General features: G+C 35.9%; 1 protein-coding gene across 3 annotated transcripts in view; it reads right to left on the bottom strand.

Moving 5' to 3' along the window:
• Nucleotides 1–17,459, bottom strand: part of SLC30A7 (solute carrier family 30 member 7) — an 88,206-nt gene that overhangs the window by 36,823 nt on the left and 33,924 nt on the right. For 2 of the 3 annotated variants that reach the window (XM_059136860.1, XM_059136859.1), the window contains exon 8: nt 15,052–15,187. In XM_059136860.1, the coding sequence (XP_058992843.1) occupies nt 15,052–15,187 (136 nt within the window). Of the gene's footprint in view, nt 1–1,677; nt 4,321–15,051; nt 15,188–17,459 lie in introns of those variants that run through there. The other variant, XM_059136861.1, reaches the window with a different exon arrangement.

Genomic DNA, 17,459 nt, shown 5'->3' with positions numbered 1-17,459 from the left:
AAAATTAAAATGAGATAAAATAAAGTCATGTGACCATCCTGAGATTTTTAAAATGTAGGTTATTTATCACTATGAACTTCCCTCTTAGTACTGCTTTCACTATGTCCTCTAAGTTTTGATATGTTGTGTTTTGTTTTCATTTGTCTCCAGACATTTTCTAAATTCCTTTTTAATTTCTTCTTTGACCCACTGATTGTTAAAGAATATGTTATTTAAGTTCCACATAATTTTAGATTTTCATGTTGTTCTACTTATTTCCAATTTCATTCCATTTTGATCAGAGAAGATATTTTGTATAATTTAAATCTTCTAAAATTTGTTAGAACTTTTGTTGTTACCTAACATGTAGTCTATCTGGCATATTGTTCCATGTTTGCTAGAGAAGAATGTGTATTCTGCTGTTCTTGGATAGAGTGGTATACATATTCTGTAAAGTCCAGTTGGTTTACAGTATTGTTCAAGACTATTCTTTTCTTATGGAACCTCTACTTGGTTGCTCTATCTGTAACTGAAAACAAGGTACAATATTCTTCTTTGTCTCTTGTGGCAGTTTTTGTCTTAAAGTCTATTTTGTTTGACATACCTATTTTGTGTGATGTAAGTATGGCCACTTCAATCTCTAGATTCCTGTTTATATAGAGTATCTTTTCTCACCTTTTCACTTTTAGTTTGTGTATATTTGGATCTAAAGTCCATCTCTTACAGGCAGAACAAAACTGGATCATGTTCTCTCTCTCTCTTTTTTTTTTTTTTTAATGGGGCAAGGGGCAGAGGGAGAGGGAAAGAATCTTAAGCAGGCTCCACACCCAGCACAGAGCTGGATGTGGGCCTCAATCTCACAACTCTGAGATCATGACCTGAGCCTCAATCAAGAGTCAGACATTTGACCAACTGAGTCACCCAGCTACCCCATGCTATTTTTTTAATCCCCTCAGTCAGCCTTTGTCTTTTAATAGGTATGTTTAATCTGTTTACATTTAAAGTAATTACTGGTATGAAGGACTGCTATTCCTATTCATTGTTTTCAGTCTTAAAGCTTTTTGTTCCTCTTTTCCTCTCTTGCTTTGTGTTTCATTGATTTTTCTGTGGTGACATGTTTTGATTCACTTCTCATTTCCCTTTGTGTATATTCTACAGACATTTTCTTTGTGGTTATCATGGCATGTGACAAGTTACTTTCCTCTTACTTTCAAGATTCTCACGTCATATGTGACATGTGACAGTTTAATTATGATGTGTCTCATTGTATGCCTCTTTAGATTTATCCTAATTAAGTTTCCTGAATTTGTATGTCCATTTCTTTTCTCAAAGTTGAGAATGTTTTGGCCATTATTTCTTCAACAGGTTCTCTGCTCCTTTCTTTCTTTGCTTTCTAAACTCCCATATCTGTAGGTTGTTGTTCTTGTCCATCAATCCCTTTGGCTCTCTTCACTTTTCATTTTTGGCTTATCTGCTTTAGTAATTTTTGTTAAGTCCTGTGTTCAAGTTCACTGACTCTATCTTCAGTCTGGTCAAATTCACTAAGTCCTACCAGTAATTTTTCAATTTAGTACTGTTATTCTTCAGTTTCATAATTTCTTCTTGGCTCTTCTTCCTAGTTTCTACCTCTTCGTTCATATTCTCATTTTGTTCATGCATCATATTCCTAATTTTGCCCATTTGTCTATCTATGCTTTCTTTTTTTAAAAAAAAGATTTTATTTGTTTATTTGACAGACAGAGATCACAAGTAGACAGAGGCAGGCAGAGAGAGAGAGAGCAGGAAGCAGGCTCCCTGCTGAGCAGAGAGCCTGATGCGGGACTCGATCCCAGGACTCTGAGACCATGACCTGAGTCTAAGGCAGCGGCTTAACCCACTGGGCCACCCAGGCGCTCTCTATGCTTTCTTTTTAGTTAATTAGGTATCCTTATGATGGTAATTTTTAATTCTTTATCTGGCAATTCATATCTCCTTCTTTTTAGGATTTGGTTTCTAGAGATCTAAGTTACTTCTTTAAATGTGTTGCAGTTGGCTGTTTCTTCACATGTCTTATTTTTTGTTTTTGGGATTTTGGCATCCGAAGAATCAACCAACTCTCGAGACTTTATGGTCTGGTTTCATACAAGAATGACTTTTTCTACTCAGCCTGGCTAGAGATTCTGGGGGCCTCAAAAATCTTTTCTTGGTATGTGTCCTCTATGTGCTTTTTTTTTTTTTTTTTTTTTTTTTTACAAGTAATCTGTCCTGTTTGGAGAGGTTTCCTGGCTTCTACTCAGGAGCTTTTATGTGTCTGGAATAGTACAGCAAGCTAGGCTGTAGTAAATCCAGTCCTGGGGTTCCATCTAGTGTCTGTTGGGGGTACTGCAGACTCTAATGCAGGACGTTGTTCTCAGGGATGCCCAACCAGGCATCCTGTTTGTCAGTACTTGGATACAAGCAAGCAAGACACTCTCTCTCAGGCAGTACCTTCCAAAAGTCTGTTGGTGGTATGCTCAACTCCTTTCCCTCTTTAAGGATAATGTGGGAGTTGGGGTTTTCCTCCCAAACATTCCACCCTGTGCAGGGGTGGGGGTGGGAGTGGCTCTAATGATAGAGTTATGAAGTGTCAAACATTTCCTACCAAGCCTCCACATAGTTGGCTTCCTACTAGCCTGGAATGCAGGAAACTCTGAACTAGTTTCAGGATTTCTGCAAATCTATTTTGTCAGTTTGCTGTGTTAAAGTTCTGTCCTTAGTGAAGGAAAGAGAATTTAGGGCCTCCTTTTCTGCTATCTTCCTAATGTCACCTCTCTTCCCCCAACTTCTTCTTTTTAGGACTGCACAGAACTCCCTTTCTGATGGACATTTGTGATCTTTCCAATTTTTGGCTGTAACAAATAAAGCCACAAAGAATGACCTTATCGATATATTCTTTTACATTTTTGCCAGTTCATCTTCAGGATATAAATATTTCTAGAACTAGGACTCCTTAATCAAAGATAAATGCACAATTAATTACGCTAGATACTGTCAACATTCGTTCTGCAGAAATAGAATCATTCTCATTTCTGTCGGCAATGTTCTGCCTGTTTTACCTAGAGCCTTGACAAAAAATTATGCAAACTTTTGGATATTTATCCACCTGATAGATGAGAGGTGGTGTCTCAATGTAATTTTAATTTGTATTTCTTTTTTATAAGTGAGGCTGAACTACTTTTATATGTTTAAATGTAAATTCTATTTCTTTTCCTGTAAACTAAATGAACTTATATTTTTGTCAATTTATCAGGCTATTAAGTCTTTTAATTTTTCTTTTTGGAGCTCTCTCTATATTAGGGAGGTTAGTCTTTCATGTTCTAAGTAGCAAATATTTATCAGTTTATTATGTCTTTTACTTCCCTTTTAATTTTGTTTTTTATTTTTTAGAAATATTTTATTTATTCATCTAAGAAAAGAGAGAGACAGAGTGAGACAGAGCATGAGGGGAGGTCAGAGGGAGAAGCAGACTCACCATGGAGCAGGGAGCCTGACTCAGGACTCGATCCCAGGACTCCAGGATCATGACCTGAGCCAAAGGCAATTGCCCAACTGTGCCACCCAGGTGGCCTTTGCTTGTTTTTTAACGTCAGAAAACCAATGTTTCATTTCTAAAATTCTGCCATATATTTCTAGGGGGTCCCCATGGTCACCTGCTACCTTTGGCACCAGGTTTTCTATGTGGCTGGCAAACAGAGGCCATCAGCAGACCAGGCCAGAGAGGTATACAAGGGGGCTCTACCTTGCTGCTGGTATCAATAACTTCCTACTTTACTTCTTACTACAAGATAATGTTCTTGCCTCCCAAGTCCCAGATCTTGATGCTGGGGCCCGTGGCAATGCAGAGACAGTATTGGTTAGGACTGAAGCACAGGGCATTGATGATATCCCCACCATCCAGCATATAAAGGTGTTTGCCTTCATTGAGATCCCACAGCATGGCTTGGCCATTCTTGTCTCCAGAAGCACAGAGGGACAGTCACAGAGTTCAGATAGCTGATGTGGCCAATGTGATTAGTCTTCAGCTTACAGTGTGGCAGCTTCCGTACCTTGACCAGCTTGTCCCAGCCACAGCAGATAATAATGGGATTGCTGCTACTGGATGGAAAGCAGACACAAGACATCCACTCCGCACGGCTCTCATAATGGACAGTATATTTGCATACAATCCATAGTTTGATGGTTTTATCTCAGGGGCTACTGACAACTTGTTGGTTGTTGAAGGCCATACTCAGCACATCCTTGGTGTGGCCTACAAATCTGCATGTGGTGGTACCGTGGTACCTGTTGTGAGATCCCAGAGATGAAGGAGTCCATCCCAGGAGCCTGAGAAGGCAAAGTGGACACCTCAGGAAACGACCACATCACTAACAAAGTGGGAATGACCCAAAAGGGCATGCTGTGGGATGCCATGATCAGTCTTATCCCTGGTCAGCTTCCACATGATGATGGTCTTATCTCAAGAGATGGAGAGTATCATGACCAGGAACTGGGGAGTGGTGGTGATCTGGGTCACCCAGCTGTTGTGGCCCTTGAGGATGTCACCAAGTATCATCTGCTCAGTTATGGTGGCAGCAAAGTGCAAGTATCGCCGTGGTGATAAGACTGGAGTTAGATAATATTTACTGTAGGAGTGCTTTACTTGTTAATTTTGTTGTACCTATGGAAATATTTAAATTCTTTAAAAAAAAAAAAAGAATCGAGTTGGATAGCTGAGAGAGACTAGCACTACCGTTGTGGCTCTGCTGAGGAAAAGAACTTGACTTCCCTTTCGATGCTTTCTTTTCTATGCCAAAGTTTTTTCATGTAACTTAATTCACCAATCTTTTTTCTTACTGATTCTAGGTTTCAAGCCATAGTTATTCCCCTAATACTCTCTTATTAGAAAATAATTCAGACATGCTTTCTCCTAGTATTAGCATGGTCTAATGTTTTACTTTCTCATCAAGTTTGGAACTCGTCCAAGTATACATAGTATTAGCTACAGTTCCAAATTTATCTTTCTCCAAATAGCTGTCCAGTTATTAGAAAGCCTATCTTTCCCCCACTGAGTTGAAATGCCATCTTCACCCTTATTAAGTTTGTATTTGCACATAAATCTATTTCTGGGGGCATCTGGGTGGCTCAGTCAGTTAAGCATCTGCCTTCACAGTGTCCTGTGATCAAGCCCTGAGCTGGGCTCTGGGTTCAGCAGGGAGCCTGCTTCTCCCTCTCCTGCTCTCCCTGCTTGTGCTGTCAAATAAATAAATAAAATCTTTAAAAAAAAATTATTTCTGGACTTTCTGATCTGCTCTGATAGATTTGCTTCTTCAGGTACCTCCCTATTTTAAGTATAAAGGCTTTCTTTACATTTTATATTTTATTTTTCAGGGTTTTTTTGAGCATTCCCTCCTGCTTGTTTGTTTTTCCTTAAAAGCTTTAAAATCAACTTTTACTACCAACCTCCAGGAAAAAAAAAAAACCTGCTGGTATTTTTATTAGAATAGTTTTAAGTTTATAAATAAATGTAAGAGTTAACATATTTATGATACTGATTCTTCAAAAACAAAAAAGACTCTGTTCAAGTCCATTTGTATTTTTAAAGAAATATTTAAAAACTCTTCCTCACACAAGTTTTGCACATTTAATCTATAGACTGAATTTTGCTTATAAATAAAGGGTATTAATTTTGTACATCAATTTTATATCCTTAACTGTACTAAATTATGCTTGCCAGTTTTCCCATTATTTTCATGAGTTTTACAGAAATAAAATGATAGATTTTACATAAAATAATCTCTTCTTTCAAATTTTTTAAGTCTCAAACACTTTCTGGTCTAAAGTAGTCTCAAACACTCTCTTGTCCAATAGGCTAATGATCACTAATACATTACCATATTTGCTCTGCTCTTTCCAATAGTTATATATCTTTAAGATTTTATTTATTAGAGAGAGAGAGAGAGAGAGCGTGCAAGCGAGCCAGGGAGGAGAAGTTGGGGGGAGGGCAGAGGGAGAGGGAGAAGCAGACTTTCCACTAAGCAGGGAGCCTGACGCAGAATCATGAAGTAGAGCTGAAGAAGATGCTTAACATTCTGAGCCACCCAGGTTGCACTCTTTCCAATATTTCTAAGACTGTCCACCACCCTCTTAACTAGGATTCATGCTGTGAACTACCAAACACACAAAATAATTTGACTACTTTCAAATTTCCCCAAGGATAGTAACATAACCAGTACTTTTCTAGATGCATAGGTGAGAGGTTAATACTTATGAACAAATGAATTCCTTAGGGATTCTCTCCCAGAATGCTGGCTGAGAAAGGCTGTTAGACTAATTAGTGTTTATAAATGCTCTCACTATGATGGTTTTATGTATGATTTAAAAATAGTTATTACACAATGATGTTCCTATTTATTCAGTTTTATAATTTAGACATATATATAAATAAGTAAAAAAATTAAGAAACTGCTTACCTTACCCCAGAAGTATAGTTCATAAATTATAACCACTTGAAGGATGAGGCACAAAGGAAATTATTAGGCAAAACCACTTTTGATAAAAAATGCCGTAATTTCTTATGTATATGACTATTTGAAGATATGGCAGCTTCTTAAATGTTTTTAAAAATGCTACTTTTTAGTTAATAATTATCTGTATATCTATTAAGTTAATAATTATCTATTATCGGGGCACCTGGGTGGCTCAGTTGCTAAGTGTCTGCTTTCGGCTCAGGTCATGATCCCAGGGTCCTGGGATTGAGCCCTACATTGGGATTCCTGCCCAGCGGGGAACCTGCTTCTCCCTTCACACTCCCCCTGCTCATGTTCCCTCTCTCTCTGTCTCTCTCTGTCAAATAAATAAATAAAAATCTTTTAAAAAAATAATAATTATCTATTATCACAAATAATTATCTATTTAACCACAGAATCAACAAGATTTATCAAAATCAGTATCTGGTCCAAATTCTGTATTCATTAACAATGATGATCATCCATGATTTAGAATTTCAAGTACATAATTTTGTTTTCACTAGTGTATATTCTTTCTATTTCATATTTCTATTTATGATTATAACTGTCATTTCTGAAGTCTGTACTTCAGTTTGCCTCTGCAAGTTGAACTATTTTTTTCTTCAAAATGATGAGACTAAATTACCTGAAGAACTTTTACACCTAACAAAAGACAATTTCTTTTGTTCAAAAGTTTTTCTTTGTATTTACAAATGATTATGGTAAAAATAATTCGTAAAATTAACCAATTAAAAGTAAACCAGTTTCCACAAATGGGAACTGGTGAGTTGTAGAAAACCGATTAAGAAAAAAAAAATTCCAGCACAGCTTCAAAGATACCACACCAGAAACAAAGCTCATTTCTGCATCCTGTTTATGTATTTTTTTCCCATCATACATAGGTACCTCTTTTATTTAAGTGAATCAAAAATCAAGCTACAGATCTATGTAAAAGGCATCACTTTTAAATAAATCACAGTGTGATTCAAAGCTACAACTAATTGTTCAAATTTCTGCATGCTAAGTTATGAATTTCATTGCCATTCCAACTCAACTACTTAAGGGAAAAGGAGCAAAATGACTCTGAAATCTCTTAAAAGAAATGTATTTTCAGAAGATAAAAAATGACATTCTCACTGCTGAACTGCATCGCTGCTTTTCACTGAGAAACAAAATTCATCACAGCACAACTCAGTTTTACTAAGCAATTTAAAGCATCCTTTGCCTGTGATAGAAAATGTTGAAAGAAAAACTTTTTCTAAGAAATCACTTTCACTGTGAAAGTGAAAACAGAACACTGGCCAGCCTATAAGAAGAGATGCCTATTTTCATAGCATGTTCTCAATCGAGAAACATTTAGGTCCAGAAAACATCTAGAGCCCTATTATTTCTTTTGCTCTTGGTGAACTGCAAATACATATATAAAAATTAAGGGTAAGGAAAATTACTTCTTATAATCATTTTGTCAAGTTGCTAAGAGTTTTCATGTATTTCCTAAAATCAGTTTTGGCTAACCAGGCAAACTCTTACTTAATTTGAAAAACATCTGAGTGATCTGCTTACAAGTATTTCATTATCATATGAATATTTAAGCAAATTAAGTTTGCTCCCTTAACATAAAAATAGACAACTGGAATGTCTTTATTTTTGTACTCTAGAGCTATTACTTTTTTTATTACCTTCTATTTAAAAAAATATGTTTTTGAGGTAAAGTCAGAAATGTTAATTTGCCTTAAAGACGTTAGGAAAGAAGCACAATTTTAGAAATGCATCACCGCACCCAAAATAAATGTAAAATAAAATAGCACCCCCCAGAGAGACCCAAATAATGTTATATGTATATATATGCACTCTGATATTTTCCTGATACATATATACTTCATATATACTCTTATTTAATAATGAATCATTCTATGTGTTGCCCTGTACCTCATTTTACTTATCATTGAATGACAGACTTGCTACCTAAAAAATCATTATGAAACTTTACTGACTTAAAATAATAATTGTATTTTTACTTTTCATCTAGAAACTTTGAATGCTTTAATGCTGACCAAGCTTAATAATCAGCATATATAGTAGAAATTCAATGTAAACAAAACAAAACACCACTCTAAAAATAACTGTAAAGAAATGTTATTAACAGTGGTAATGTGACCTTCAGGTGTTGTGATCCCAACTGATTTTTCTTTATACTTTCTATTGTACATCATTTTCCAAGTTTTCTACAATGACTATGTATTATAAAAAAAAAAAACAAAACTAAAAAAATTTTCTTAACAACGTAATTTTAAATACATGCTATAATCAGAAATACTCTTTTAAAAAAGGGGCTCAGAATAAAAGAAAAAAGCCAAAATAAAACCCACAAAAACAGTAACATGGTCCTTTTGGCTGGTGGAAGTATGAGAATTTTTTTTCCTTATCCTCTTCTATACCAAGTTTCTTTATCAATAAACTTATTTCCATAATCCAAAAAAAAAAACCCCAAAAACCAACTGTGTAATTTTCATTAAATCCCCAGCCTCTTCTCTCAATAGCAGGAGAAAAGAAAAAAAAAACCCTGGCTATTGCCTGAGGACACCGTTGTCCCTACAGCAGTGTTTTCTCTCCCACACTCCAGTACTGCTGGCGTTAGTGATGAGGTAAATGTTCTCACTACTATTTCCAGATCTCTGCTCCACCTACTTACCCCCAAAAAACAGTTCCTTTAAGACCTAGGCCATCAGATTATTCCACCTTCTACCCATCTTGACTCCCAGTGCTATGATTCTGGATAGCTCCCCTCTGTCACTAAAGAGTGTAGCCATGGGCTTATTCTCTTTCCCCCTCTACTTTTCTCATGACTCTTAGTTTAAATACCCATATGGGCAGCCCTTCCAGCACACATGGCCTCGATCTGATGAATTTATCCTGGACCCACACCTACAGCCACTCCAGAGACCTGCAGATCCCAAGTTCAAGCCTCTTACAGCCTGAACCTCCCCTACTCAACCGCACTCACCCTCCTGCCGGAGTTCCGACCTGCTAACCCTCTCTCTTGCTTTTCTCCTCTTTTTCAGCATCTATTACCACCTTTAAATCTTTATTTCCCACCGCTATAATCCCTGCTGTGCTCTGTTCTCACTCTGTCAGCACTCCTCTGACAACCCCCAACGAACGGACTGAATCTATCTACTCCATACCCTTCATCAAGTAGCAGAGAAGACTAGAGAAAAACATACAATGGTGCTGGTGGTTTTCACTTTAAATTCATGACCACAGACCTCAGAGTGGGCCCCCAGCGCTGGCAGGCAATCCTGCTGCTCCCTTTTACAGCAAAAGTCCTTAAAGAGGAGTTGACTACAGTTGCTAACCCCATTTCGCTCCTTCCCATTCTCTCCTGAAGCTCCTCTGAAGAGCCTTTCCTTCTCATTACCTCTTGGCTAAGTTACCAATTATCCGTCATCCTTCCGTGACCACCGATCCACCGATCCACCGATCCATGTGATCCATCGATCACTGCTTCCCTCTGAGACACTTTCTTCACACAGCTCCTAAGACAATGTGCGTTTCCGACTCCTCCCATCTCACTGCCACTCTCCTTAGCTCGAGCTGCTGCCTGTGCCCTGCCTTTCAGGGTTCAGTCCTCAGCCCTCTTCTCCTCTCTACCAGCTCTCACTCTCTGGGAAAACTCATCCAATCTCATGGCTTTAAGTACCATACACAAGCAGATGACACCAGAGTTTATCTTCCACCCCAACCTTCCCCCTGAACTCTAGACGCTCTACACTCTGTCCTGTATGTTGCACTTCAGCTGTACTTTCCTTCTCACTGCATCTTACACAGGTCAGGCAGCTTCCCACCTGAGTATGTTTACCTGACGCTCCCTCTCCCAGGAATAATCTTCCTTTGAACAGTCGCCCGCCTTTCTCCTTTACTATTAAGGGCTCTGTCACCTTATGCAGAGTACTTTCCAAGCCCTTCTAAAATAACACCCCCTTACACTGCTTCATAGCATTCACCCCCCCTAAGACATTACGTTATCTATCTGTACATTCATCTGCTTTATTCACTGTAACACCTATTAGAATATAAGCTCTGTAGGGGTTGGGTATTTGCCTGTGTTATTTACTGTCTAGCACAGAGTATGCACTAAAACATTTATTGAATTATTTTTTTAAAAGATTTTATTTATTTATTTGACACAGAGAGAGAGAGAGAGAGAGAGAGCGCACAAGCAGGCAGAATAGCAGGCAGAGGGAGAGGGAGAAGGAGAAGCAGGCTCCCCACTAAGCAGATAGCCCACGTGAGGCTTGAACCAAGGACCCTGGGATCATGACCTAAGCCAAAGACAGAGGCTTAACTGACTGAGCCACCCAGGTGCCCCATGATTTTTAAGATATGTTAAAGTTTCCTGGTTTATCTCCAAGACGTGAGATTATGAGAACACTTCAATAGATAAGTTATACATTTCACTAATGTTTGAGTTTTTTTTTATAATTAAATGTATTATTTTTGTCATCAGAACAATGGAAAAGAACATATAAAAATATTAAAGTTTAACAATAATGAGAAAGAATCAAATTTATAAATTTGAGACTATATATTTATGTAAACTAGTGAGAAAACATTTTACAAATACTCGAAAGACTTACATAGGGATGATACACAGGTTTTATCTTGAAAGCTAACTGTAGTTGACCGATTGTGGCTGCGTGAAACATCATACTGAAAGGAATCCTGAAGCTAAATTGGGTTCTCCAGAATAGAAGGATGCTTTTCAGGAAAATGGAAGCAGTGTGAATTATGATTCATGCCAAATAAATGCCACTCAGTGACTTTATATCTGTATGTGTACCATTTCCAATCCTTTGTATTCAGCTGAGTTCTCCCAAGAATTCCACATTTGTACATCCCTGCCTAGGAGAGATCTCTAGACAAACATCTAGTGAGAGACCTCAAACTTGGTCACAACCAAAACAGACCTTTTGATCTGCAGTGCTTTTCAAAAAGAAACAAACATCATTCTTCCTCTAGTCTTTCCTCTTGCATAAGGACCCCTTCACGCACTAGGCTGCTCATGTAAAAGCTCTAAGAATTATCCTTGATTCCTCTTTCATTCAACCCTGTACTAAACATTCTTAATCCATAAGCAAATCTTATTAGCTCTAAGCCCGAAGCATTTTCTAACTTTATCTGTATCTTTCCAGCTCCTAGATGAGACTGAGAAGTAAAAGGGTAACATGAGCTACCATGGCCTTTCATTTCATCGACTCTAATAGGTTTCTAGCTGCTCTGCCGTTTTTGCACTCTTGCCCCCTGTAATCCATTACCTACATACCAGCCAAAGTAATTTTTAAAAATACAAACCAAATAATGTCACTTCCCTATGGTTTTCCACTGCAGTTGGGAAACTGCAGTGTTTCCCTAATCCTGGCTAATTTTCCCAGGTCTGTCTCTCCAATTTTAACACAAACCACTCTCCTCTTACTCCCTACACTCCTGCCATATTGGTCAATACTGTTTTCACTATAGGGTTTTGATACTAGCTCTTTCTTACAGAATGCTCTTCCTCTGACAGGCTCTCTGGTGACATTCTGATATCAGTTTAAATGTCCTCTCTTTAGAAGACTTCCTTTACCACTCAATTTAAAGTAGCAACCCAATCCTACATCCTATGTTAACTCTCTACATGCTACAAATAACTATTTGATATTTGCATAATTTATTTATTGTTTGTTGTTTCTCTCGCTCTCCTACTGTAATGTAAGATTAAAACAGTATCATATCACCACTTTGGTGAGAGGGTCTATTTAATAAATATTTGCTGAAAATGATTTGTACAGTTTTTAAATGTGTCATATTCCAGTAAAAAAGTTGTGAATAATGAGGAAGTGGTGATGCAACATGGGGGCTTAAGTGGGTAGGAGAAGAATAAATGGAACAAGTTGGGATTGGGAGGGAGCCAAACCATAAGTGATTCTTAATCTCACAAAACAAACTGAGGGTTGCTGGGGAAAGGGGGATCGGGAGAAAGGGGGTGGGGTTATGGACATTGGGGAGGGTATGTGCTTTGGTGAGTGCTGTGAAGTGTGTAAACCTGGCAATTCACAGACCTGTACCCCTGGGGATAAAAATACATGTTTATAAATAAATAAATAAATAAATAAATAAAAATAAAATGAAAAAAATGAAAAAAAAAAGTTGTGAGTATGTATTTTTTTTTAACTGAATGGGAACAGAACTAAATAAGAATTCCTTATTTGGGAAAAGAGAAAGTAATTCTCCAAGGCTAAAAACACATTAATTTATTTTGATTCAAATCCAAAATATACACACTTTTTGCCTGGCAGATTCCGGTGCTGACTTTACAACAATGAAAAAACAACTTGCCCTCATGGAGCTTAAAAGAGAAGAAACAAGCTATTTCAATTTGGTAAGTAAATGCCATGAAAGGAATAGTAAAAAGTGCTATAGGTATATATATAGCCTGAGAGGTGGACAATCTGGAAATGCTTCCTGAAGAAAGGGCTGTTTAAACTGCAATCTGATCTGAAGGATAAGCAGTTATGATGGACATACTTGTGGGAGGAGGGAGACAGGCACTCAGGGTGTAAGAGTATCTTGGGCAAAGGAAATATGGTCAAAGCCCAGAATCCAAGCAGCTCATAACATATTTTCAGAAAACTTAAAGTAATTTAATGTGACTGGAGAAGATATAAATTGAGAAGGGGTGAGAGAAAGACTGAGAAGTAAATGGGTAACATCATAATGCCCCACTGAGCCATTTAGACTTCTTATGAAGGTAAGAAAGTGCCACTGAAGAACTTAAAGCAAAGTAATGTTTCTCCATTTACCATAATCTTCACTTAAGAAAGATCACTGTGGCCACATGGTAAAGAAGAGTTTAGAGAGGGACAGAGAAGCCTATCTCTTCAAAGTGACAACAGATAGAAGAATTAGGATAGTAAGAGCAGAGCCAAAGTAAAAAAAAAAAAAAAAAAAAAAAAAGCAATTATTAAGATCCTACTGTATTAGAAGCAACTAAAACTTCTAATACAAAACAAAATAAACATGGGACATGCAAATACAGAGGTATAAAAGTTACCAAATCCATCAGGAGTTAAGTTTTATAGAATTCTCTGAGATGTTAGCTGAACTTTCAAGAAAGTATAGTTAAGATTTCCAAAGATGGGGGTGCCTGAATGGCTCAGGTGGTTATGCATCTGACTCTTGATTTCAGCTCAGGTCATGATCTCAGGGTCATGAGTTTGAGCCCTGCGTTAGGCTCCAAGCTGAGGATGGAGCCTGCTTAAGATTCTCTCTCTCAGTGGGCTCAGTCAAGTGTCTGCCTTTGGCTCAGATCATGATCCCAGGGTCCAACCATAGCTGTCTCCCCGTTCAGTGGGGAGTCTGGTTCTCCCTCTCTCTTTGCCCCCGTCATGGGCACACAAACACTTTCTCACTCTCTCTCAAATAAATAAATAAAATCTTAAAAAAGATTCTCTTTCTTCCTCTCCCCACCACTCACATGCCCTCTCTCAAAACAAAGCAAAGATTTCCAAACTTTCAAACTTTCTAAGACTTTTACATAGTAGCATTGCTTTCTAGTATAAATAATTTGAAGAAACTTAAAAAATAATCTGCATGTTTAAAACGTGTAAATTTTTTTAAAGAACTTCAAAATCTGTATTTATGAGTAACTGATAAGATTATAATTCCTCATAATTAAATAAATGTATTCTATTCAACCATAAGCTGTAAAAATCATCATATGCCCTCTAGTTATCATCAGAAAGCAAGTTTTGCTGACAGTAAAATCATTATGGATAAATAAAAACAGTAAAATCAAGACATATGTATAGATATGTATATATAATTCACATGAAATAATTCAAGACTGAATAATTCAATACTGAAAGGCACTTATTATTTCATTATTCTTATAAAAATTAAGTCAATAATAAAATATATTTCAGAGTGTGATAAATTTGAAATACTATTGAATCTAATTCAACAAATATTTATCGAGAATTTATACACACACACAGACACACACACCTTGCATACACATTACAACAGAGATAAACTAGACTAAGAGACAGACCCTTCCTTAAGAATTTTATAAAACTAGATAGAGAGACAGACACTTATATACCTCAATAAGCATTTTTATACGACTTCTGCAATGATAATGTAACTAATAAATTAAATCGTTATAGAAGAGACTGTAACATTCTTTTGCATTTGTAAGATACAGATTAAGATTCTAACTATAGTTAATATATTTTATATTATCAGTGTTCTGCTCTACAGATAAATGTTGGATTAAAAAATATCCTACTAATTTGGATTGCAAATCCAAAAGTCTAATTGCTAAATACCAAAAAGAAGCATTAAAACCTAAACAAGAAATAAATGGCAAAAGAAAAAAATAGGAAGATGCAAAGAGAAATAATCTACATAGGAGTTTGTTAAAGGCCAAAAGAAAGCCAACACAATCAAAATTTGTACTGTAGATCTGTAATTTAAGTACCACATTTCTCACCTCTAATTTTAATACCTGAAAGTAACATACAACACTTACCTTATAACTATAAGCATGGCTATCAGGATTGAACAAATAGGATCTGCTATCATTAGACCAAAATTTTGCATCATGATGGCAGAGGCAATTACACCAATACTCCCAAGTGTATCTGCCAGAATGTGTAAAAATACACCTGGGAACAAAGCATAATCAGAATCAAAATAGTATCTTCTGATCAATGAAAAATACAAATATTTCTTAAAACTGTATTCTTGATTTTATATATTAAAAAACTAAATACCAATCTGAAAATCAGGGAGAATTTAGATTCACTGCTCAGTAATTAAGTAATAATACTCCCAGAAATTTAAATAATCTTTCCTTTTTTATATCAGCAGGGGTTAAAATATCTGATTCATAAATTATACTTGTTTTTTATGTTCCTTAATATTTGATATAACATACATGAGGGATAACAGAAATAAGTTTATTTTAAGCACATTCAGCTCTGGTTAAAAAATTCCACAAGTTAATTAATAATTTGTTAGAAGAAAATGGTATTAGGCTGAAAGAACTGTTAGAAGAAAATGGTATTAGGCTGAAAGAATTGTTCAAGAACACGTTTATGATTACAAATACATGGGTACACAGAGCCCTCTGCTGGTAACTAACATTATTACTACTTGAAACTAAATTTCCTATGGACTGTGACTGTAAATCCTGATATACTTATTAATTATCCTGAAGGTTTTGTTACCTAAAATTATACCTTAATCTCAAACCTGATAAGAAAGAAATTAGAAATATGAATATTAAAAGCAAATATAAAATATTTTAAAGACTTCTAATAAAAGTTAATTAAATTAACACTTGCTATTATTTAAATATTAAATAGGTAGGATACTGATATTCTGTCTTGAAACCTATATAATATTGTGATATTGTGATTATAATAAGAAATATGTATTTGGTCTTCATTCTGGTTTCTGGAAAACCCTTGGAACTTCCTAAGTGACAGAGACAAAGTTTCTCCAGTTAATGTTAATATACTTTTGGACCCCACCTAAGGATGGGAGCTGGCTGCCAGGAGAATCAATCATATGATTAGAGGGTTGGAACTTTCAGTCCCAGGCCCCTCTGACTTCCAGTTATCAGAAAACTGCTTGCTGGTATGAGAATACATTCTTCACTCCCCCACTGGAATTGGGCACAGAATTAGTTCGTGGTCAGAAGCGGGATCAGAACCAGAACCCATTAAATATTAACAGTTAATAATTGAATGGAAAACCATTAAAAAGATCAAGAAGTTTAAAATACATTATTTCTTAAACAGACTTAACTAAGACAATAAATTATTCAACATTTAGATCTTTAATAGGTAAAATTTACTGTATAGTAAAACATTGTCTTTGAAATAAACTTAAATCATATTACAAAAAATGGATCATTTTAAAATAGTATTTATTCTATCTGAAAAGAAATAATAAATAAAAAGCATGTGTCTACTTTAGAAGTATTTATTCTACTTTATTATTCACTGGACAATTAAAGGCAAACCATTTATCTTTGAGGTATAAAACAGATTTGCTAAAACTTGAAAACACTTTCTAATAATTTAAAAACAGACTATTACTGAATCAAATCTTAATGAGCTCTAGGAAATTATCTTTGTCGACTACTGTGTAATTTTATATCAAGTATTATACCAAAGATAATTCATCCCACCGTACTTAATATATTTCTTCATTCATATGGAGTATTGACCTTTATAACTATTCTTCAAAAAGCTAAATGGCTCCATTTCCTATAACAAAAATATGCTGAAGCTTACTTAGAGACAAAAAACTCTTCTTCTAGGGTATTTCAAATAGCAAAGAATTAAACAGACTAATAAGTGTCAAGGCCACATTAAGTTTAAAAAATAAAACTGAAGAAAAATACCCATCAAAGTAGATTGAAGGTATCTAAGCTTCAAAACTCTTAAGTGACATGTGATTTCAAGTCTTTATATTCTTTAATCAGTGTTTTAGTAGGATCAGACATGAAAACAGCTCTAAATACTGAAAGGGAAGAGAAAAGAATCATTTGTTCTTGATTTTTCTTTGACTGAAAAGTCCCCAACCTGAAAACTGGCTCTATTAGCAAGTGTTATTAACTACCTAAACCCTACTTACTTTCTAGTAACTGTTTCAAGAAGAAAAAATCACTGAAGAAAAAAGTTTAAACCCATATGTTTAACTGATAGAAAAGTTAAGAGCTGGACTTGGTAGCATATGGATATTTTCACAGCCCAAGAACACTCTAGACTGAGGTCATATATATATTTTCTTAATTTTTTGTACTTCGTATCTGGTAATTTTAATATGTGTGTCACTGGGGTTCTAAATCTTTGCTTTATTGTTGTTGATCCTTTCCTCTAGCCAGAGGTCATACTGAAGATGCTGCAAATAACTGAAAAACTCATT

The sequence above is a fragment of the Mustela lutreola genome, chromosome 10 (genome assembly GCF_030435805.1).
Source record: "Mustela lutreola isolate mMusLut2 chromosome 10, mMusLut2.pri, whole genome shotgun sequence".
Taxonomy (NCBI): domain Eukaryota; kingdom Metazoa; phylum Chordata; class Mammalia; order Carnivora; family Mustelidae; genus Mustela; species Mustela lutreola.
This window is presented reverse-complemented; position numbering and strand designations above follow the sequence as displayed.